At 40.6% G+C, this 22,796-nt stretch overlaps 2 protein-coding genes across 3 annotated transcripts in view; both read left to right on the forward strand.

Moving 5' to 3' along the window:
• The first annotated feature begins 325 nt into the window (after nucleotides 1-325).
• On the forward strand, nucleotides 326-14,092 carry ARL9 (ADP ribosylation factor like GTPase 9). Of its 2 annotated transcripts, none has more exons than XM_032498025.1 (4): nucleotides 326-783; nucleotides 3,740-3,902; nucleotides 6,638-6,813; nucleotides 10,164-10,986. In XM_032498025.1, exons 1-4 carry the CDS (start codon nucleotides 511-513, stop codon nucleotides 10,341-10,343), a joined length of 792 nt encoding a protein of 263 aa, XP_032353916.1. In that variant the 5' UTR covers nucleotides 326-510; the 3' UTR covers nucleotides 10,344-10,986. The 2 variants fall into 2 exon arrangements, with proteins under 2 accessions (XP_032353916.1, XP_032353921.1); XM_032498030.1 differs by lacking the exon at nucleotides 10,164-10,986 and adding an exon at nucleotides 11,023-14,092 and having other exon boundaries at nucleotides 331-783.
• Nucleotides 14,093-14,873: 781 nt separating this feature from the next.
• The window catches only part of THEGL (theg spermatid protein like), a 61,197-nt gene continuing 53,274 nt past the window's right edge, over nucleotides 14,874-22,796 (forward strand). Inside the window, exons 1-2 of the mRNA XM_006177341.2 lie at nucleotides 14,874-15,333; nucleotides 21,369-21,371. Coding sequence (XP_006177403.1) covers nucleotides 14,877-15,333; nucleotides 21,369-21,371 — 460 coding nt within the window. The 5' untranslated portion in view covers nucleotides 14,874-14,876. The remainder of the gene's footprint in view (nucleotides 15,334-21,368; nucleotides 21,372-22,796) is intronic.

Below are 22,796 nucleotides of genomic sequence, written 5' to 3' on the forward strand. Positions count from 1 at the left end.
CCGGCGTCTCGAGCATTCTCCGAGTCGGAGACCCGTCCGCCGGGCGGGCTCCGGGATGAGGCGGGAGAGGTGAGGCGCTGAGATCTGGGCGAGCGTTAAAGGCCTTTCTGAGACACCCTTCCCAGCCCGAAGGAATCTCGCCACGGTGCGCACCGCCATCCCCTGCCCACCCCCCAAGGACACTCTTCCTGCCCCTCAGGTCTTTCCCAACTCCCGAGCCCGGGCCTCCCGAATCCCCTTGGCTAGACTCGACCCCTCCTCTAGCTCCCCCGCCCCGCCGGCTTCGGCAAATCTGCTGCGCGCAGTGCCCCGCGGGCGAGCGTCAGATGCCTGGCGGCAACCCGGGAACCGGCGGCGGCGTCCGCCGTGACCTCGGAGGCGGCGTACGGCGCAGGGACCTACGTCTCCGCCGTGCGCTCCCCGCGGGGGCCACGCCTGCTGAGACCCCGCACCGCGGCTCCAGCGTGCGGGCGCGCAGGAGGAGCAGGGAAGGAGGCCGGGGCTGTGGGGATGGAGAGGTGGAAAGTGAAGAGAGAGAAGGGAAAGGGGCCGGAGAAAGAGAAAACTCGGGGAAAAGGAAAGGAGGAGAAAGATAAAAAGAAGGAAGTGGAGAAGGAGAAAATTAAGGAAAAAGAAAAGGGGAAGGAGGAGAAAACTAAGAGTAAAGAGGAGGAAAACAGGCAAGAGCAAGAGACGGACAAAGAGAAGGAACAGTTCAAGGAAAAAGAAGAGAAAGAGAAGGACAACGACAGCACATTGACAAAGCCCCCCCTGGAGCCGCCGGTAAGAGACCGGCGCCTCGGACCCTCACCCGAGGCCATTGTCCGGCGTTCAGGGCGGAGCGCCGGCTCTGTTACGTGCGAGGCCCCGGCCCGCGCCGGAGAGAATCTGGTCTCGTCCGCGGGCTTTTTATCTGCGGGTGGAAGGGGCTCCAGTCTTCTAACGACCCGTCGCTAGTCCCTTTCCCGCGGCCTCCTGCCCGGCTTCACCCCTAACCCCGTCCCCGCGTCCAGCCCTCGTCATGTCTAGTGTTGAAGAAGAGGTCTTAGCTGGTCTTCACGGGGGCGCGGGGAACACTCTTTTTCCAGCCCCATCTCTGTCCAGCGCTCAACCCTAGCTCCCTGACCGCCCACAACACTGAACTCAGCTCCAAACACTCGCCGCCCGCAGGATCTCTGTCCCGGCCTTTTCTGTTTAATGGGTTCTTTGTGGGAGGGTGCAGGGTACCTGAATGTGTGCAGGATGTGTTTGGGGACTGTCTGGGTCTTTTCTGTGGGCGCTGTGGTTACTGCTTCCATTCTTTGCAGACCACCAGCGCCCAAAGGGGGCCGTCATAGAGGTTTGAGAAGCCTCAGAAACCAGGCATTGTAGTCACAAAAAGACAAATCCGTATGATTCCACGTATATAATGTACACAGAATAGTCAAAATCACAGAGTCAGAGAATGGAATGGTGGTTGCCAAGGCTTGGGGGAAAGGACAGTGGGGAGTTAGTGTTTAATGAGTACAGTTTCAGTTTCACAAGATGAAAAGGGTTATATTATGAAGATGGATGGTGGTGATGGTTGCACATTATGAATGTATTTAATATCACTGAACTGTATGTTTGAAAATGGTAAAGATGGTAAATTTTATGTATTTTACCACAGTTTAAAAATTGAGGGAGAAAAAAAGAAAAAACAGACATTATTTGGATTAGCTTAGTGATCTCGGTGCTTCTGGAGTTCCTGGGCTCAGAGCTGCTTTCTGGTTCTAAACAATGTGAATTATTAACAAGGATTTGATCTCTGGTAAAACAGACAAATAGATTCATATATAGTTAAAGGAATAACTTTTTACAAGGAACAGTTGTGTTCAGAATCACATTTTGTGTCAGAACTCTTGGTTTACAGTAATCCCAGCTTTTCTTGAGAGATTATAAACATAAGGAAGCTTGTGTTTTAGACTAAAAAAGAAGAAAACTGTAAGGCAGCAGTGACTACAGAATTTCTAGATAAGATGTGCTTAGAGGTAGCGATGTGGCTGGAAAGGAAATAAGGAACTGTTTTTATTCACAATGGTTCTTAGGCTCTAAAATGCCATTATTTTAGGTACCAAAAAGAAAGAAAAAAAATGCTGCCAATCAAAATATGATATACCATAGATTGTAAAGTCCTCATTTCAGAAATGTTAAATGAGAAAAAAAAAATCTTGGAATTGATGAAATATGTTGGGGTAGCCTGTATGGGGCTATTGGTGGTGTCAATTGTGGACAGAATCCACATCTTATAGCCATTTCTTGGTGCCACCATTGCTTTAAAGCATGCCACTTAAAACCATCCAGTGAAGTCTTCTCTGTGCGTCAAGTTCCTCTTCTTTACCATCACAGTCTCAGAATGACACTCTGATATTTAGATGCAGATGGGAGGGAATGGGGAGTAAATGGAGATGGAGATAGGGAACATCGATGGAAATACCAATTCCTATAAGAGCCATCAAGAATTCATTCCCAAAACAAAAATGTACTTTTAAAATTTCTGTTATTCACTAGACAGGGTTTGTAAATCATGCTCTGTACACAAGTCTCTATTAGACCAGCCTTAAAACATCTCATTTGCATGTAGATCTTACTAGGAGGGGGGAAAAAAGAGATGGGAGGTGGGATAGACATTCTAACGCTGTTTAGGATCACTTTTTTACCAGAAATCCAATCTAAGTCTATGTCAGCGTTTAATGTTCAAGCAGAGATGTATAAGATTATTATTTTTAAACAGTGCCATTGAAGACATTTACTAGTGTTTTTTGTGCATGAGAAACCCTTTCAGTAGGCTGTTTGGGAAATAGGGTTGAATTCCTGTGAGCAGTCTGGCTGGATTGTTGCTCATTTATTACTCTTTACATTAAAATTTGTACCCTTAAAGCCACCTTGCTGAGTACTCTAAATTTTCTATTTCTGCCTCCATCCCAGCTTGCCCTTCTTGCCCCTCAGCCACTTGTCATAAACATTTCTAAGGCTTGTATGTTGGTGGAATGCTTCTTCCTAAAGTTTACATCTATTTCATCAGGTTTTAGCATCAGATTTAAAAATACTCATTTATGATTAGAGCTGGTTTGATTACCTATAATCTTGGCCTTTTCATTCAATTATGATATTTATACTTAAAATATATAAAAGGGGAACCTTGCCCTGAGTGCTTTTAATCTAGTGATCCAATTGGGAAGACAAGACAGATTGAGAATATGAGACCTTAGATGCTTACAAACTAAATGGCAGAATCAATACATGGATCATCAATACAAGACCCCAAACAATAAATTGAATTCTGGTGCAATCTCCAGTGAGCTCAGGAAGTAAACAGAAGTCTGAAAATTAGCCCTGAAAATATGGCATCTCCCATAAGTAATCAGATAGATAAATAGATAGATAGATAGATAGATAGATAGATAGATAGATAGATAGATAGATAGATAGATAGATAGATATAGATCGATATTAAGTATTTATTTGATAGATTGACTAGAATTTGGGAGATGAAGAAGGGATGTGTGATTAATATCACATAACCAGTGGCTGATTGTACAATACAAACTGACTGGGACAGTTTGTTCTAGACGTATTAAATTTTTTGTGAAGTTTTGCTCTGTTTTACAATTCCGAAATATTATTGGCAAGAACATTACCAGGAGCCAGGAAAACAAGGCCCTAGCTTTATTTATTTATATGATGGCATAGCTTTATTGACTTATTTTTTGTTTTGCAGGAGAAAAATAAGCAGATCCTAGTGTTGGGCCTGGATGGAGCAGGAAAAACCAGTGTTCTCCACTCTCTAGCTTTAAACAGAGTCCAGCACAGCATGGCACCCACCCAAGGTTTCAATGCTGTGTGCATCAGTACTGAAGACAGCCAAATGGAGTTCCTGGAGAGTAAGCCCTCTTTCTCAGTGGTTCTGGGAATAGCCTACAGCTTGTAGCCACATTACTGTTACAACTTAAGCCAGATGTAATGTTATCAACATTGGGTTCTTGTGAAAAGAAGCACTGGGTCAGATTTTCCTAGACTTCTAGAATGCTTGTGTAGTTTAATGCTAGGGTGCAGTGGGGGCGGAAATCACTTTCTGCTCTTTTTATTTTCCCCTTTTTGCAGTGGTGGGGATAAAGGGGAGTTGAGAGGAAGGCTTTGGCACCCCCTCTTATAACAGCCTCTCTCCTCCCTTACTTCGTCAGATAAACATGCAATCTAAATACAGTGTGCTTCCTTCTCTGCCAGTGCAAATATAGACAAGCCCCCAACCTCTTGTAACCAGGTGGCAACTCAGAAGCCCCTAGTCTATAGTAATTCTGGAGTCACCATCTCTCAAAATATTGCTGTTCCCCGAAGTCGCATCAGATCCTCTTGTCTTCTGTTTACACTCTCTCCTAGGATGATTTCATCCATCCTCTTGACATTAAATACTATCTATATGCTAATAACTCCCCGATTTATCTGTCTAGCCCAAACATATCCAGATGTCCCCTGACATCTCTACCTGGTTTTTCACTGGCCTCTCAAATCTAACATGGTCAGAACAAAATATTTACTATATCTCCATATCTATTCCTTTCCCTGTAATCCACTGTCAGTAAGTGACTCCTCACCCAGCAAGTTACTCAAGCCAGAAAACTGGGAATTTTCTGTACCCTCTATTGTACCCCCACCTCCCACCCACAAGTAAAACGATATGAATTTTTGTTTTCATCCAGTTGTGAAGAGAAAATGGTGAGCAGAGAAAATGGTAAAACTGTAGGCAAATCATTAAGGTAAAAGTATTATTAGGACTACAGGTGTCAGTTTGCCCAGAAGCTACGGAAGTAATAATAATTTTAACAAAGTAGATAGCTAAGCAAATAGTCTCAAAATATAAAAAGTGGAAGGGAAGGGAGGAAAAGGGAAGGGAACGGACGGAAATGAAAAAATGAAGTAAGGAAAAAGAAAAGAAAGGAAGAATCCAATTACAGGGAGAAATGGACAGATCTACAGCTGGAATGAGGGATTTCAACATCTCTTCATCAATTGTTTATAGGATCAAGGAGAAAACAAATCTATAGAGACACAAAAATTGAACACAATCAAATATAAAATTAAACAATTTTAGCCACATCCAAAATTTAAAATTCACATTTTTCTCAAACACTCACAAAACAGTTCCAAAATTGACCACTTACTGGGCCATTCAGCAAGTCTTAATAAATTTTTCAAAGAAGAGGCATCATACAAACCATGTTGTCTGGCTATGTTGCAGTTAAATTAGAAGTTAATAACTAAATGATTACAATCCCTCTGCTGGTGAAATGTCATGGTGTTGCCAAAAAATGGGGGACAACCTAAATGTTCATTCATGTTTAAACTACATACATTAAAACCATATGAATTACTTAGATTATATAACATTCTTTAAAAAAAAATAAAAATACTTCAAAGAATGACTAGCCTGGCTCTACACAAAGAAAACAAGGAAAGGCAAATAAAGACCCTATATTACTGTTTTTTAAAATGTTTCTGTCAAGTTCCCAAAACAAGAGTCTATAAACTTTTTTGTTAAGGGCTGAAGAGTAGCTAATGTAGACTTTGTGGGCCACATGGTCTCTGTGCAGCTGCTCAGCCCTGTTGTACTGTGAAAGCAGCCAGAGGCCATATGTGGACAATCACATGTCTGTGTTCTTTTTTTTTCTTTTAATTTTTTCCTGGGGTGGGGGTGGGTGGGTAATTAGATTTATTTATTTATTTTAATGGAGGTACTGGGGATCAAACCCAGGATCTTGTGCATGCTAAGCATGCGCTCTACCACTGAGCTGTACCTTACCCCCTCCACTGCATGTCTGTGTTCTGATCCTTTGTATTGAAATCCAAATGTGATATAATGTTCATGTGCCATGAAATATTATTCTTTTTTTCCCGCCCCCAAACATTTAAAAGTGTAAAAATCTTTCTTTGTGGGCTGTACAAAAAATAGGCAGTGAACCAGATTTAGACTGTGGGTCATCGTTTGTCAACCTCCGTCCGAGGAGAAAAGTAACTGAATTCATTGTGTATGTATTATTATCATTCCCCAAAAGTTTCTTCTGGGAAGAATCAGCAGAATGAAAGATCCCAAAGGCATTTTTTCCTGAGGCAAGTATTCTTGAATGTCCACTGGATCATATTAACTCTTAGTGCAAGATTAAGAGGGGAAATTAGTTCTAGGATTTTGACAAAGGAAGAAAGTTATGCAAGTGAGGCTAGCCAATGAAACTTAAATCAGTCCATTTAAAACTTATTTTAGAGAAACACGTGTTTTAACCTACCACTCTAAGTTACTTTAGTAGCCTACTCCAACTTGCTGGCTGTACTGCTGTGTATAGCAGGTCAGGAGGCATCCGCTGTAGTACATATTTAAGATCTTTATGCTGATTCTTTGTGCTACAGAATGAATGACCCACTTATAGAGGGTAAATATTCCCACCAATCATTTCCCCAGTAACATCTCTCTGGTTGTTCTCAGAACTGGGTACAGTCTCACAGAGGTCTTTCATCAGAACACCTGTCCAGTGTTCAGAAATTACCTAATTGTGCCTTTCCTGCCCCCTCAGTGGACACTTCTGAGATTTCTGCGTATGTCTTCCTTCTCTACTGTTCTTTGTAGTTGGCGGCAGCGAACCTTTCCGTTCCTATTGGGAAATGTACCTGTCCAAGGGGTTGCTGCTGATCTTTGTGGTGGATTCAGCAGATCACAACAGACTACCTGAAGCCAAGAAACACCTTCATCAACTAATTGAAACAAACCCAATCCTTCCTCTGGTTGTGTTTGCAAACAAACAGGTAAAAAAGTTGTGCAAATATAAATTGTACTCAACAGTTACATTGTTAATACAAGAATTAGAAATGTCTGTACTTTTAATAGCTAAATATTCAATAATACGCTATCTGTTCAGTTCAATTTATACTAATTAGATCTGCTTGATTATACAGTCAGCCCTTCGTATCTGTGGATTCAACCAACCTGGATCAGGGGGAAAAAATTCCAGAAAGTTCCAAAAAGCAAAACTTGTATTTGCCACACATAGGGAAATATTTATATAGCATTTATATTGTATTTACAACTATTTACATATCATTTACATTGTACTATGTATTATAAATAATCTGGATTTAACTGTATAGGAGGATGTGCATAGGTTTTATGCAAATACTATGCCATTTTATGTAAGGAACTTGAGCATCCTCAGATTTTGGTATCTTCAGGGGTCTTGCAACCAATTCCCCTCAGATACCGAGGGACAGCTGTAAACTCCTTGAGAACAGAGACTGTCAATAACCTTTGTGTCCCATATAATAACTAGTATATGGCCTTGTGCATAATAAGAATTCAACAAATTTGTGTTGAATTTAATTCAATAAACATTTACGGATTGTTGAACTGATTTCAAAAAAATTTTTGAATGCCTACCATGAATAAAAAAGTAGTTTTAGATCAATTAGCCTGATCTAAATTTATTTCACACACATGCATTAAAATTACTAAACATTCATGGAGAAATTGAAACCCTTGTGTAGTGTTGGTGAGAATACCAGATGGTACAGCCACTATGAAAAACAGGATGGCAATTGCTTAAAAAAAATCAAAAATAAAATTTTCGTATGGTCCAGCAATTCCACTTTTGGCTGTATAACCAGTAGAATTCAAAGTAGGCACTCAAACAGTTATTTGTATACCCATGTTCATAGCAGAAGTATTCACAGTAGCCAAAAAGTAGAAACAACCCTAGTGTCTATCCACAGATGAACAGAAACAAAATGTGGTCTATACATACAATGGGATATTATTCAGCCTTAAAAAAGAAGGAAATTCTGACACATGCTACAACATGGATGAACCTTGTGGACGTTATGCTAAGTGAAATAAGCCAGTCACAAAAGGACAAATACTGTATGATTATACTTTCATGAGGTACCTAGAGTAGTCAAATTCATAGAGACAAAAAGTAGAATTGTGGTTGCCAGGGGCAGGGGGAAAGGAAAATGGAGAGTTATTGTTTGATGCGTACAGAGTTTCAGTTTTACAAGTTGTTTGGAAATGGATGGTTGTACAACAGTGTGAATGTACTTAACTGTGCACTGAACTGTACACTTAAAAATGGTTCATATGACAAATTTAGTTATGTGTATTTGACCACAGTAAAAAAAAGTTTAAAAAACCCCCATTCAACATCTATAGCATTGTACAGGCACAATTCGTCAATACTTGGTATTGTCAAACTTTTTCATTTTTGCCAGTCTCATGGAGTTAAAATTTTACCTCATTCTAATTTGCATTTCCTTAATTATTTGTGAGCTTGAACATTTTTTGAGATGTTCACTGGTTATTAGTTTTAAATGAGTTTTATTCTTTGAAATGAATTTCCATATCTGTAAATTGTTTTTTTAATATCTTTCCCCAAATTCCTATTAGGGTGTTTATCTTTACTCATTTGAGCTGTAGGGAGTCTCATATCTTTTGGAAAAACAATCCTTTGTCAGTTACATACATTACAAATATCTTGTCCAGCAACCTGTTGGTTTATCATTGTACTTTGTTTATGGTTCCCATTTTTATACATAGGTTTTCATTTTTAATAATCAGATTTGTCAATACTTTCCTTTGTGGTTTATATCTCTTCATCAAATGAAATAAACAGAGCCATTCAGTGTCAAGTTTATAACTTTTACTGGGTTTAATAATGAAAGGTTTGAATACTCTAGTTTAAGGGTAATCTATATTTACTGATACTCCTTGGCCAAAGTAATCTATGCTTTTAGATGACTCACTGGTTTAAGTTATAAGTATTTTTTAAAAGTCATCTTACTATCTTTACTCTTTGAGTGATGACCTCTATTAAGGCACAGTTATGTAAGGGTGGGCTATACCTGATACTTATCCCTGATGTGCTTTTATCATTACAGAGAGCCCCTCCTCCCATCCAACACCCTTTCTCTCCTATTGTCTTCTCGAATTCCCTCAGTGAATTTTTTAGGCTTGAGACATTGTCCACATGTTACTGGATTCATGAGCACAGTTGTGAAATTCACTGCAGGCTCTAGGACTAAATGAATTCAGGTTTCATACAGGTAATATATTAGGATGACCAGAAAGTTATAACACATCAGGAAAAGCCTCACAGGCTCCAAGTGATGGAATTTGATAGGTTCATAGTGGTACAAGAAAAAATAACACAATATTGGAACACTTCCAGAGATTTTTAAATGATCCTTTAAAACTTAGGGAGAACACTATAAAACAACAAAAGGCCAATTACAAATGCAATTTTAAGAGCGAAAATGCTTAAACTTTTGCAAAAGACTTAAAAATTATAACTGAATCTGTGTGTATATTTAGGAAATGGAATATCAGAGGTTATTTGCGTAAATAATTCTTGTTGTGTAAGAGGCAAAGAAATATGTTTTGACCTTAGCATTTTGACCTCAAGTAGGTTTTGACCTTGGCATGCAGCATAAGCACACGTTTCCTTTCTCCTCATTTTAATCTCTCTTCTCTCTGCCTCTCCCTGTGGATTTTCCTCCTTTAAGCCTTTCCCACTTCTCCCTCTTGTCCTCGTTCTCTCCACCTGTTCCTCCTCTTTTGGTCTCCGTCACCCACTAGTCCACTTTCTAAATTCACTGCCTCCCTGATCCTGTCTCCGTCTTCCTCTACCCCTCCAAATTTGATCCATAATTTTTTGTTCAGTGGAAATAATGGTCACAAAAGAAAACTCACATTTGGCAAAAAATATGGACACAAACCAATTAATGAATCAAATTTCTATTGTTAAAGACAAATTAAAAGTAATTGATCCTTTTGAGAATGATCTTGGGAAAATAAAGACAAAATGGAAAAACAAAATTAGAAGCAGTTTGACTGCTCTGTTTAGGAAATTGATTAAGGTATTGTATCAGCTTAACTTTATTTCAGAAAATACTTTTTTGATGGTAACTCATAAATGCTGGTATAATTCTGATGAAAATCCTTATATTCAAACAACCACTAGAATCATAATAATGGGGTTACAATATCCTCCATATTACAATGGGAGTGGGATCATTGAGAGCAATAAAGGAGAGTAGTAAATGTATTTATCCAAAAAGATTGCAAAATGACCAACTTTTTCTCAATTCTTTTCCCACTCTTGGTGAAGGATCTTGAAGCAGCCTATCACATTACAGATATTCATGAAGCTTTGGCATTATCTGAGGTGGGAAATGACAGGAAGATGTTCTTGTTTGGAACCCAGGTGACTGAGAATGGCTCAGAGATACCCTCTGTCATGCAAGATGCCAAAGACCTGATTGCACAGCTGGCTGCAGACATGCAGTGATCAGGCCCAGGCCCACTGCGAGGCTCATGATTTGAATGTCACCAAGGAGTGGCCATCTGGAAGCCAAATGTTTCCACTTTCAAATAAAAAATAAGCCATTTACTATTTTCTCAATGTGTGGCATATATACATATATAAAATAATGTTAATTAAGAGCATCACTTTATTTAGATTTTGAACTTTAAAAATATTGGTAAAATAATGTATTTGGGGGGATTGGATTTTTAATCAATAAAATTAAAGTGAACATTAGCAAGCATTTATCCCATTTGTAGTTTTTTCAGTGACATGGGATTTATATTAAAATATTTTAATAAACTCCTCTTCTCAAGTAAAAATCCTATCTTTCCTTTAAGTGGGTCCATTTAACATTATAGGGAAAGAAATATTAGGATAGGGCAATGAGAAAAGTAAATACTTTCACACCCGTATAGAAGTATACATGAATGGCATTCAGAAAAATTTAGGAAAGGCTTCTTTTTAAAGAAACTGTTACACTAAATGAGGAACACTGTGGGGATTTATTTTTTTAAATTCTTGACATTTTGTTTTTTTATATGGATAAGCTTTCTTTACTAGAAATACTTTGTAAGGGTGATAACTCTATTTACCTACAGCCATGCTATAAATCCAACTTTTAATCTTAGTGTCTTGTCTTGATTTTTTTTTTTTTTTAAAGACTTCTGGTCCAGCATGTAAGTAGCTTGGAAGCCACCATTTCATCCTAACAAGTAAAAAGCTGAATAGACTGAACAATCAACATTGGAGAGACCAACAGGAGAATACAGAGAATAACAATTTACCAGACCAGAGACCCATAACAGGAAACTGCCGGTGGGAAGCAATGCCAGAGTATAAACACCAGGACTGTAAGTGACGAATTGCTGGATGATCAAAGTTGATTACTTTGAAGATTAAAAACTCCAGGGGATTGGGAGGGTATAGCTCAGTGCACAAAATCTTGGGTTCAGTCCTCAGTACATCCATTAAAAAAAGAGAAAAAATTCAGGGGAACCTGGTCATAAGTGGGTCCCAAATTTTGTGAGATTTACCTCTAGGATCTCAACCAGATACCTGCAGTAAATATTAGAGGAAAATCCCCTGGTGCTTCCAAGCGAGAGAAAAAAAAATTTTTTTTAAATACATCAAATCACTCTGTCCGTAACAAGGTCTGCCCTCAGAGGAAACTAGTTAACCAGAAGCTAGCCTGCTGGGATATTACCAGAGCCTAACTGACCTGGCGGAAGGGAAATAGCCAACTCCAGCCCACTCTAGCCATCCTGTCCCACCTAAAGATGGAGAAAACTAAGACAGAAGTGTGAAATTTGCAGTCCAGAGGCACAGAGTCACTAAAAGACTGAGACCTAATCTTAGGACTATAGAGCGCTCCCCTCCTGCCACACCTCACCACTGCATTACTAAAGGTTTGTTTTACAGCAGTTCTTTTTCACTGTACATCATGCCTGGCTATCAAGAAAAATTACAAGACATACTAAAAGGCAAAAAACACAAACGAGATAGAGCAAGCACTGTACAGAAATGAAGAATGTGTTTGATGGGCTTATTAATATAGCTAAGGAAAAAAATCTCTGAGCTTGAGGTTATCTCAATAGAAACCTCCAAAACTGAAAATCAAAGAGAACAAAGGCGCTGGAAAAAACAGGACAGAATATCCAAGGACTGTGGGACAACTACAAAAGTTGCAACATGTGTGTAATGGGAAACCAGAAAGAGAGGAAAGAAAGGAACAGAATAAATATTTGAAACAATAATGACTGAGAATTTCTCCAAATTAATGTCAGACACCAAACCACAGACCCCAGAAGCTCAGAAAACACCAAACAGGATAAATGCCCCCAAACTGCCCATAGGCATATCATTTTTAAGCTACAGAAAATCAAAAATGAAGGGAAAATCCTGAAAGAAGCCAGAGGAAAAAAAACACCTTACCTGTAGAGGATCAAAAAGAATTACATTAGACTTCTCAGAAACCATGCAAGCAAGAAGAGAGTGGAGCAAATTATTTATAGTGTTGAGAGAAAAACCCATCAACTTAGACTTCTGTATCCTGTGAAATCCTTCAAAAGTGAAGGAGAAAGACTTTCTTAGACAAACAAAAATTGAGGGAATTTGTTGCCGGTACTTCTGCTTTGCAAGAAATGTTAAAAAGAAGTTCCTCTAAAGAAATAATGATGTAGGTCAGAAATTTGGATCTACATAAAGAAAGGAAGAAGTGAAGGTAAAATTAAAGCTTTTATTTTTCTTATTCTTAATTGAGCTAACAGATTACAGTCTGTTCAAAATAATAATAGAAACTATATTTGACTATATGTTATGCATGCATATATGCATATCAATGATATGATAGCAATAATACAAGGGATGAGACGGAAGAATTAGGATTATTCTGTTACTATAAGGCAGTGTCACTATCCATGAAATGATATAGTGTTGTTTGAAGGTAGACTTGGATTTGTTGTTAATATATATTGCAAACTCTAGGACAACCACTAAGAAAATAAAAGAAATTATAACTGATAAGCAAAGAAAGGAAAGGAAATGGAATCAAGTAAAATGCTCAGTTAAAACCACAAAAGGTAGACAAAGAGTAGAAGATAAAAATAAACAAAGAACAAAGACAACAAATAGAAAACAGTAACAAATATGATAGCTATTAATCCAACTAAATCAATAATAACTTTGAAGGTCAGTGGTCTAAAGGCACCAATTAAGAGATTTGTCAGACTGGATCAAAGATCCAACTATATGTTGCCTACGAGAAACTCACTTTAAATATAAAAAGACATTAGATTAAAACCAAATGAATGGAGACACTAATGCTAACACTAATCAAAAGAAAGCAGGAATAGCTATATTAATTTCAGACAGAGAAGACTTCAGAGTAAGGGAAGTTATCAAGGATAAGGAGAGGAATTACACCTAATGCACAAGCTACAAAATAAAAAACAAGTGAGACTACATCAACCTAAAAAGCTATACAGCAAAAGAAACCATCAACGAAATGAAAAAAGAACCAACGGAATGGGAAAAATATTTGCAGACCATATATCTGATAAGGGGTTAATATTCAAAATATATAATGAACTTATACAACCCAATAGCAAAAACAAACAATTAAAAAATGGGCAATGGACCTGAATAGACATTTCTTCCAAAGAAGATATGTGTATGGCCAACAAGTGCATGCATGAAAAGATACTCAACATCACTTATCTATAGGGAAATTCAGATTGAAACAACGATGAGGTGTCCCCTCATGCCTATTAGAAAGGCCATCATCAAAAAGACAAGAGATAACTAATGCCAGCCTGGATGTAGAGAAAAGGGAAACTTTGCGTACTGTTGGTGGGATTGTGAATTGGTACAGGCAGTATGGAAAACAGTATAGAGGTTACTCGAAAAATTAAAACTAGAACTACCATATGATCCAGCAATTCCACTTCTGAGAATATATCCAAAGGAGATGAAAACACTGACTCAAAAAGCTGTCTGCACCACCATGTTCCTAGTAATTTACAATAGCCAAGACGTGGAAACAACTGACATGTCCATTGATGGATAAATGGATAAAGAATTTGTAGTATACACATACATACAATAGAACATGATTCAGCCATTAAAAAAAACCAAACAAATAAGGAAAGCCTATCATTTGCCACAACGTGGGTGGACCTTGAAGGCATTATGCTAAGTAAAATAAGTCAGACAAAAAATACTGTATGATCTTAGTAAAATATGGAATTTAAATGAACACCAAACTCAAGAAAAATAAATCAGATTTGTGGTTACATGCGGGGGTGTGATTAGAGGAAGGTGGTCAAAAGATACAAACTTACAGTTATAAGATAAATAAGTACTAGGGATGGACCATACAACATAATAACTACAGTTACCACGTCTGTATGATACATAGGAAAGAAGAGAGTAGATCCTAAGGGTTCTCACCACAAGGAGAAATTTTTTTCTGTTCTTTTTATTGTATCACTAGATGATGGATGTTAACTAAGCCTTTTGTGGTAAACCATTTTACCATATATGTAAGTCAAGCCAAGATGTTGTACACCTTAAACTTATACAGCGATGTATATCAATTATTTCTCAATAAAACTGGAAAAAATAAAATATTGTAATTTTTAAAAACACGGGAATACCAATGATAAAGGGGTCAACTCTCCAGGAAGATATAATGATCCTAAACGTGAATGTGCTTAAAAATAGTGTTAAAATAAGCGAAGCAAAAACAGCTCAGATCAAGAGCCCGCCCCTTTTCTCGGCGGACTGCCTATGGCTCTTCTCAGAGGACAAGGCCACCGCGGGCCCCTGCAGCGCCGCGCGTCCCCTTGGCAACGGGAGAACGTGCGGGGGGGGGTGTCCAGAGGCGGGGCTTGTCGGGCACGGGCTGTGTCCAGGAGGGGCGCGCTGCGGCGGGCGCGGGCGGCCCGCCCATCCCGCCCCCATCCCACGGAAAGTGAACAAACCCGGCCGTTGCCCCTCGGGAGCTTCTGGGCATCAATGGAGAGCCAAGAGTTTTCGGGTTCTTCTGTGCTGTCTGATGGGCGTGACACGACAGAAATATCCGCTCGCTCCGAAGCCCTTCCGAAGCCCTTTGTAGTCAGGATATTCGACATGCACACCAGGCCTGAGGAGTCTGAGGAGCCGGGCTTACCCGAGGAGTCCCAGGAGGCGGACGAGCAAGACCAGCGGGACGAGTCCGAGGACTCTGAAGGGTCCAACGAGATCCCCAAGCCCCACGAACCCTATGAGCCCCACAAGCCCCAGGCACCGTACGAGCCTCATGCACCCCGTGAGCCCCGCAAGCCTCGCGAACCCCGTAAGCACCAAGGGCCCCATGCTTCCCAAGAGTACCGCAAGCTCCATGAAGCCGAGTTGCTTCCCAGAGCCGGTGTGATGATCTCCCCATCTCTGATAACCAGATTCCCGCCACAGATTCCGCCATCTTCCCTGAGCGGTAGGTTCTGGGGCCTCTGGGGCACTCCCACCCCATCAAAAACAGGGGATTCTAATGGAAAGGTTTGCCTGCAAGGGCCTATTTTGTTTTAAAGGAAGATTAACACTTGTGTGTTTACTTGCTGCTTTGCGGTGTTCTGTCTTTGGACCCCAAGGAACTCTGATAGAAGTTGAGACTGGCAATGAAACTGCATCTCTTCCCTCTCCCCTCTGCCCACCTGATGACCTCCTAGCTGTCCTTAATTTATCGCTGTCACTTCTTTTTGAAGCCCTTCTTAATTAAGTCTTCTGTACAATTAGTCCTTGTAGTCCTCTGGGTTGCCACTTTGAACATACCTCTGTTACAGCACTTAAGATTTTATATTCTATCATCTTTCTCTTCAATTAAGGGGAGGGATCATTGAAGGGAGGATATTTTTGTTAGTGTTTGGCACTTGGGGGCGTTCAACAAATGCTATTACATTGTTAAAGATGTGGTAACAAAACACTTATCGAGCAAGAATTCGAAGACTGCATTTGCTAAATGCTTACTGTATGCTCTGTCTTTACGGAATTCATAAGATAGCAAAGCCCATGGGACTTGGGTATAAACATCCTTTGCTCTGACAACAGCAGCTCACTTATGACCTCTCACTGCTGACCCCACCCAGAAAAATTCCTTGTCCACATTGGGCTCCCAGTCCCTTGGCTAACCACGTTATATGTCATCTCCTTGACTCATCTATCAGCATCGATTCTATGGGCTGTCATTTCAGTTGCTCACTTACAAGATCTTCCACCACCCCACTGATTTTTTGGCTATCCGTCAAACTTCTCCTGGCAAAACCAATCACCTACCCTCTGCCTATACCTGAGCCGCTGACTCTTCCTGTACAAAATCACACAATCTTACTGACGGCTTTTATTTCAGTTTCATGACAACAAATCTCAACTGGTCACTTGGCACTGCCTAGCAAGCCTACTTTATTCACCTAGTAAGTTAATTCTTCTAATCTTTGAGAAGATGACTAAATGCCTTCCTGACTCTCTTCCAATCTTTACACCTTTGACCCTGAAACAGCTGAAGACTTTGCCTCACACTTGAGAAAACAGAAGCACTGTCATGAACTCCCTTATTTTCTTACCGCTAATCTATTGCCTTACTCAAATCCACACCCATGGATTCTGTCTTTTCTCATATTTCAGGGAAGAATTGTGCCTCTTTTCTGTGAAAGGCAAAATCCTCCACTTGTGCTTTGGATTCCACTCTTGTCTCCTGAAGAAATTTGTTCCTGCAGGTTATCCCCTCTCTCCTACAGCATCCTTTTGTCCCTTTTAATGAGTCAGTTCCATGAGCATACACATATACTCTAGAATCTTCTGTTTCGAAATAACCCTTGACCCACCACCCTTGATTCATCCAGGTGGCTTGGGTCAGAAACCTTGGAGTCATTCTTGACTCCTGTTTTTCCTCAAAATCTGCCTCGAAACCATTAGCAAGCCCTAATTTTGAAATATATCATGATGATGACCATTTCATAACATCTAAACCTTCATCATCTTTGTAAGCCACTATCATCTTATGGTCTGCTGCAATAGCTTCCACTCTTGCCCCCTTCCCTCCCCCTGCCCCATTCCCACCAGTTCATGCTCATTTAGCAGTCACAGGGATCCCTTAGGACATAAATTATGTGCACCTCTCCTGCTCTCACTCTCCAGAGGGGATTCTCATCTCACATAGTTTGTAATCTAAAGCCCTAAGCAGGCCTATAAGGCCTCACATGCTCCAGCCTGCCTCCAGCCTGCCTCCAGCCTCCTGTCTCTGCTCTCCAGCCACGTGGACCTCCTTGTTCCCACCTCACAATTACTTCACTTGCTTTTTCCTCTCCCAGGACACTCTTCCCTCAAGGATTTGTCACCTCCTTGTAAAGGTGTACCAGATCACTGTCCAAAAGACCCTCTTTGTCCTGCTCATGTTCTTTAAGGTGTTTCTCTGACTGCATCAAGTATCTATTTGTTTACTGTTTACATTAAGCTCTCAGAGGGCAGAAGCTTTGTCTTCTCCACTATTTCATCCTCAGTTCCTCAAGCAGTGCCTGGAATAAGCCAGAAGCTAGCAGTTATTATTGAATGAAAGATCTCTTCATTCAGCCTCTGTGTCACCAAATCCAGTGTTTTTTTCTTCTATCCTTAAATACTGCTCAGAGATCAAATAAGATACGACTAATAATGGCTAACACCTACTGAGGACTTGCCATACCAGGTACCACAACTACAGTAAGTCCTCAGTAGGTGTTGGCCATTATTAGTAGTGTCTTATTTGACCTCTTAGCAGCAGCATTTAATACAATCAACCACTCCCTTTTTGAAACATATACCTCCTTCTCCTGGCCTCTATGACACCACAATCTCCCAGTTTATCACCAGCCTGACTGCTTGCTGCTTCTTGCATTTGGTGAATCCTCCCTGTTTTCCTGAACTCTAAAGGGCTCCAGCCTGACCCTTTTTCTCTTTATTTACACTGTTCCCCTCCCCTCTCCCAAGTGGTCATATCTACACTCCTGGCTTTGAATAGCATCTTTATGCTGCTGCCTCCTAAATTTGTATACTTCAGCTCCTCTCTCTCCATTTGGATATATCATAGGCTTCTCAAATGGAATATACTTTGAGACAGAAGTCTTGATTTTTCTTCTCAATCTTTGTTCCTCCCTCAATCTTCCAATTGGATGCTTCCAGAAAATAGTATCCAGTTGCTGAAGCCTCACCTCCCACCGCAAAAACAAACAAAAAACCCTAACACCTCAAACTACCATTTCTCCCTGATTCCTCTTTCTTCACCCTCAAATCCAATCCGAGTTCTGTTAGTTTCCTCTTCAGACCATTTCACTCATTTTCTCTGCTAACACCATCATGCCATGCACAGTCATCTCTCACCTGGATTCTACGTTAGCGTCCTGAGTGGTCTCGCTGCTTCTGTCCTTGTGCCCTGCAAGCTCTCTACTACCTCAGCCAGAGTGGGTATTTGAAAAACCGAATTGGATCACATTTCACCCGTACTGTGTTGTCCTCCAGGGGCTTCCCGTTGCTCCCAGGATAAACCCAAGCTTTTCGTAGGGGTCTCTAGAGCCCCACGGGCTCCCTGACCTCGCCCCCTACCTCTGTCCCTCCTGCTCACTCTGCCCCAGTCACACTGGCTTCTTTTCTGTTCCTCTGAAAGGCCTGCCCCATACTTGTCCCAGCTTCATCTTGATCATGTTACAGAAGGCTTTACTTGTAGGTGCAGTGGAATCCCTGTGCCTTAGTCCCCATCTGGAAGGGCAGCCTTTTAATTGTGGCTCCTGCCAGCAGATGGCAGCCTTCCCCAGCAGACAGTTCGGAGCACAAGCCTGATCGTCAGTTTTGTTAGCTCCAAGGGCAGCCTGAGCAGTGTGGCTTGTGTGCTATGGAATAAAACACAAACATTTAAAGGGCATAATGCAGCCATAATGTTCTTTTTTTTAAATCGAAGTATTTTTGATTTACAATGTTGTGTTAGTTTCTGGTATAGAGCATGGTGATTCAATTATACAAATATTCTTTTTCGTATTTTTCATTATAGGTTATTACAAGGTATTGAGTATAGTTCCCTGTGCTGTACAGAGGACCTTGTGTTTATCGTAAGTTCTGATGATCTCCTGGAGGGAGATGCTACTCATTATCTTGCTCAAAATCTTTTGGGGCTTCTTCCTGTTGGCCGTGGAATAAGGGCGAGACTCCTCCAGGGCTGGTGGTGATCTGGCCCCACCACAAATCCTTTCCCTGGCTCCCTTCCCTCCATCCACCCTGACCACTGTCTTGATCTGCCTTTCTCTTGATTCCACCTCAGGGCCTTTACAGTTGCCGTTTCCTCGGCGTGAAACGCTCTTCCTCCCTCATCCCACTTTCTCCCCTCAGGTCATAATATATCTGGCACCTTCTTGTCTTTCATTTCCACAGCTACAGTGTCACTTCCTCCAAAGACACTTCCCTGATTGTCTCCCTAAACTAGGTGCCGCCTGCCTACTGCATACAGAACATCATGCTGGTTTATCTTCTTCCTGGTACTTACCATCGTCTGAAATAGTTCACTTGCCTATGGTCTGTTTGTCCACCTGAAAGGCAAGCTGCATCAGAGTAGGACAGGAACTTTATCTCCACCCTTCTCTAGTCCGAAGCTTAGAACCAATGGATGAATTCCACATGAAAGTCATTCATGTGGACATTGCCTACATTCACCCAGTCGTTACTGAGCTCGCAGTAACTTATGTCTATTGAGTGTCCTACATACTTAACATCATCTGATTTTAGCTTTAAAACAACCCTTCGGAGTAAGTACTATTTGTGTCCCCACTTTGCAGATAAGGAAACTGAGGCAGAGAGGAGGTAAGGGACTTGCCAAAGGCCACACACACAGTAACAGAGCAGAGATTGAGCCCAGACAGGCAGTCCCACAGCCTGCCCCACTTCACCCTCACACTCTTCTGCCTGTGCTGGATGCTGTGGGTGACAGAGAGGGGAGGTAAGGGAAATAATGAAGGGAAGGAGTGCAGCGCAGTGCTTGGCACGTTGTTAGTGCTCAATAAATATTACAGTGTTTAGTAAATAGTACCTAGTGGGCCTGTTACAGTCAGGGAAATAAACATTTGTCTATCCTGTCTGTTCAGCTGTGTACATCATGTGCTGTGAGGAGTACAAAATAAAGCAATCTTTCCAAAGTGTTTACAGGCTTATGGAGGTAATAATAATAATGACATAAGTAAAACAAAATCTGTAATCAGAGCCCAGATGAGTGATGTGGGCCTAAAGTCCATCCATAACCAGACCCTCTACATAAAATTCTCTCCCATTCTTGGATCACTCTGCAAAGTATTTTTGTCCTCAATTTACAGATGAGGAATCTGAGACTCTGCTTTGTCTGAGGGCATGTCGTGGGTGGGGCCAGCATTCAAAGCTCCATCGTTTGATCCAAAGCACATGAAATACTGCAGTGGCTAGACACTGGGTCAGTGGGAGAAAAGAATGGAGAGTGGGAGGGAAGAAGTACTGAAGTTACTCTCTAGGAGAAAGGAGCTGGGAAATATTTTGGGGACAGGGAGTCATACTGGAGTTGTACTCAGGAAGATCTGCTGCTAAGAAGGGATTGGATGTGTGAAATCCTGCCCCCGCCCCCAAAGAAATGTGAGTGCTTGAACGCTGCTGTGCCCAAGTCATGGCTCCAGCCACATCCTGAGGATGTCAGTTTGAGCACACAGTTAGTAAAGGGAGCTTAATGCTACTGGAAAGAGCACTGAACTAAGAAGTAGGAGACTTGGGGTTTCATCATAGCTGCATGTCTGTTTCCTTCTAGTGAAATGAGGTGAGTAGACTAGGCACTCTCTATGGACACTTCTAGTACTGAGAGTCTGTATCTTAACACTGTTGCTTGATTTGATATAACAAGATGCTGCCAAAGTGGGATTACTGTATATTCTTGAATATAAGGAAATTTGAAAAAATCCTAGCCGATTTGAATAGATAAACTTTTAGGGACAAAGGTAGAATAGATAAATGTTCATTTAGAATTGTGCTAATTTAGTTATGCCTGTAAAATTAAAAATTCAGAATATGGGGATTTTACCCAACTTTTCTAACAAATAAAAGGTGCTGTAAAAACATCTTTTATTTGTTAGAATAACAAACAAAACAACATATATGGAGAGAGGATCAGGGCTAGTGTTGAAGAGCAGTAGAGAAAAGACGATGCGTGGCCCTTGTGTGAGGCCTAATTCAAACAAACCAACTGTAAAAACACACTTTTGAGACAATTAAGGAAGCTTAAATATTTGTCAGGTATTAGATGGTATTAAAGAATAACTGTAAATTTTGTTCAGTATAATAATGACATTCTTCATTTCATTTTCCTTTCCCTTCTCCCTCCACTATTTTTCTACCTCTTTCCTCAAATTTTTCATCTTTAAACAGATAATGTACAGAGAGCTTAAGTGTTGCCCAAGATCAGAAATTAGAGCCAGGGTTTGGTTCCAGGCACTGATGCCAGAGCCAGTGGTCTTATCCATTAGACAGCACTGTTGTATTCCCCAAACCTGTTGGCTTCAAAAAATGGCAGTGCTTGTTCCACCACAAAGGTTGTGGGCCTGGGACCTGAAATTTTTCAGATTCCCCAGATATTGTAAGGTGCAGACAAGTTTGGGAACCAGCGTAATACTGCTCCCTTGGGACATTAGCTAACAATGGCCACCTGGGAGCTATTCCATCCTGCCAACTGATGAGATAACATCAAACATGGTTCTAAGATAAAGCGTGAAAGCCCTACCTGTGGGAGAAATTATAGCATGAAAGGGCAATAGGAAAATTCATATTAACCAGCGTTTGTAGAAGTTATTTTAGGATGGACTCAGTGTCCTATAGACTCTCTGGCCTGTGTTTATAACGCTGGAAACCAAGCTTGGTGATACATCAAAGTCCACAGAACAAGTGCTGTGTCTTTCACGGGTGACAGCAGGACTGGGCGCAAGGGAGCTTTTGTAGACAACTTTCCCCTTTTCCTTAGATCTGAGTCAGTTTAGCCTTAAAAAGTAGAGTAGTAGAAAATACCTGCATTCAAAAATACCATTTGCTTTTTCTTTTTTTTTTTAAGGGCATAGCCTACCTTTTAGTAGGCTGTCAACTCTTTGAAAAAAGAAACTGTATCTTACTAATTTTTGTGCGCTCAACACTGGCGCCATGCTGCGTGTAACGGAGACCCAGTCAATTAGGTGATTGCTGTTTCTCTACAGTGCGCCTCCATCGATGCGCTTAAGTTGTGACTAATGATTCTGACTCCACTCACCTACTGTCTGCATATACTACATACAGTGTTTTACATGCATGTCGCTAACCTTTACACACACCTACCCACTATCCTCCTGTCTGAGAAGGGGAAACTGAGTCTCAGAGAACTTAAATAATTAACCCAAGATTGGACAGCTGAGTAACACAACTGGGATTTGAGCCATGTCTGTCTGATGCCTGACCACACCCACCTTCCTTCACCCCAAACACTCCAGAAGGCAGAAAATATTTCAGAAGTCCCAGGTGTGATTTACAATTTGCAAGAAGAAACTGTCTGAAACGATCTGTCATAATGAGGCTTACTATATATAATAGGCCTTTTGATAATTTGGCCTGTTTGATCTCCTCTATTTTCCCACATTAAAATAAAACTTTTTTTTTTTTGACTGTCAATCGTCCCTCTATAAAGTTTTTATTTATTTATTTATTTATTTATTTATTTATTTATTTATTTATTATTGATTTATAATCATTTTACAATATTGTGTCAAATTCCAGTGTTCAGCAAAAAAAAAAAAAACACTTTTAAACGTGATTTTTAACTTACTTAACCATTTCATGTATTTTGGATATTTCAGGTGTATCCAATTTTCTACTATAAAAGATATTGCCATGAACATTTTTGTGTGTAAATCT

The sequence above is a fragment of the Camelus ferus genome, chromosome 2, assembly GCF_009834535.1.
Source record: "Camelus ferus isolate YT-003-E chromosome 2, BCGSAC_Cfer_1.0, whole genome shotgun sequence".
NCBI classification, from domain to species: Eukaryota; Metazoa; Chordata; class Mammalia; order Artiodactyla; family Camelidae; genus Camelus; species Camelus ferus.

Excerpts from the sequence above, each read along its gene's own strand:
- ARL9 (XM_032498025.1), top strand. The coding sequence starts at position 511 with ATGGAGAGGTGGAAAGTGAAGAGAGAGAAGGGAAAGGGGCCGGAGAAA. Across the intron at positions 784-3,739 it reads AGCCCCCCCTGGAGCCGCCG|GAGAAAAATAAGCAGATCCT; the intron begins GTAAGAGACCGG and ends TTTGTTTTGCAG. Across the intron at positions 6,814-10,163 it reads TTGTGTTTGCAAACAAACAG|GATCTTGAAGCAGCCTATCA; the intron begins GTAAAAAAGTTG and ends CTCTTGGTGAAG.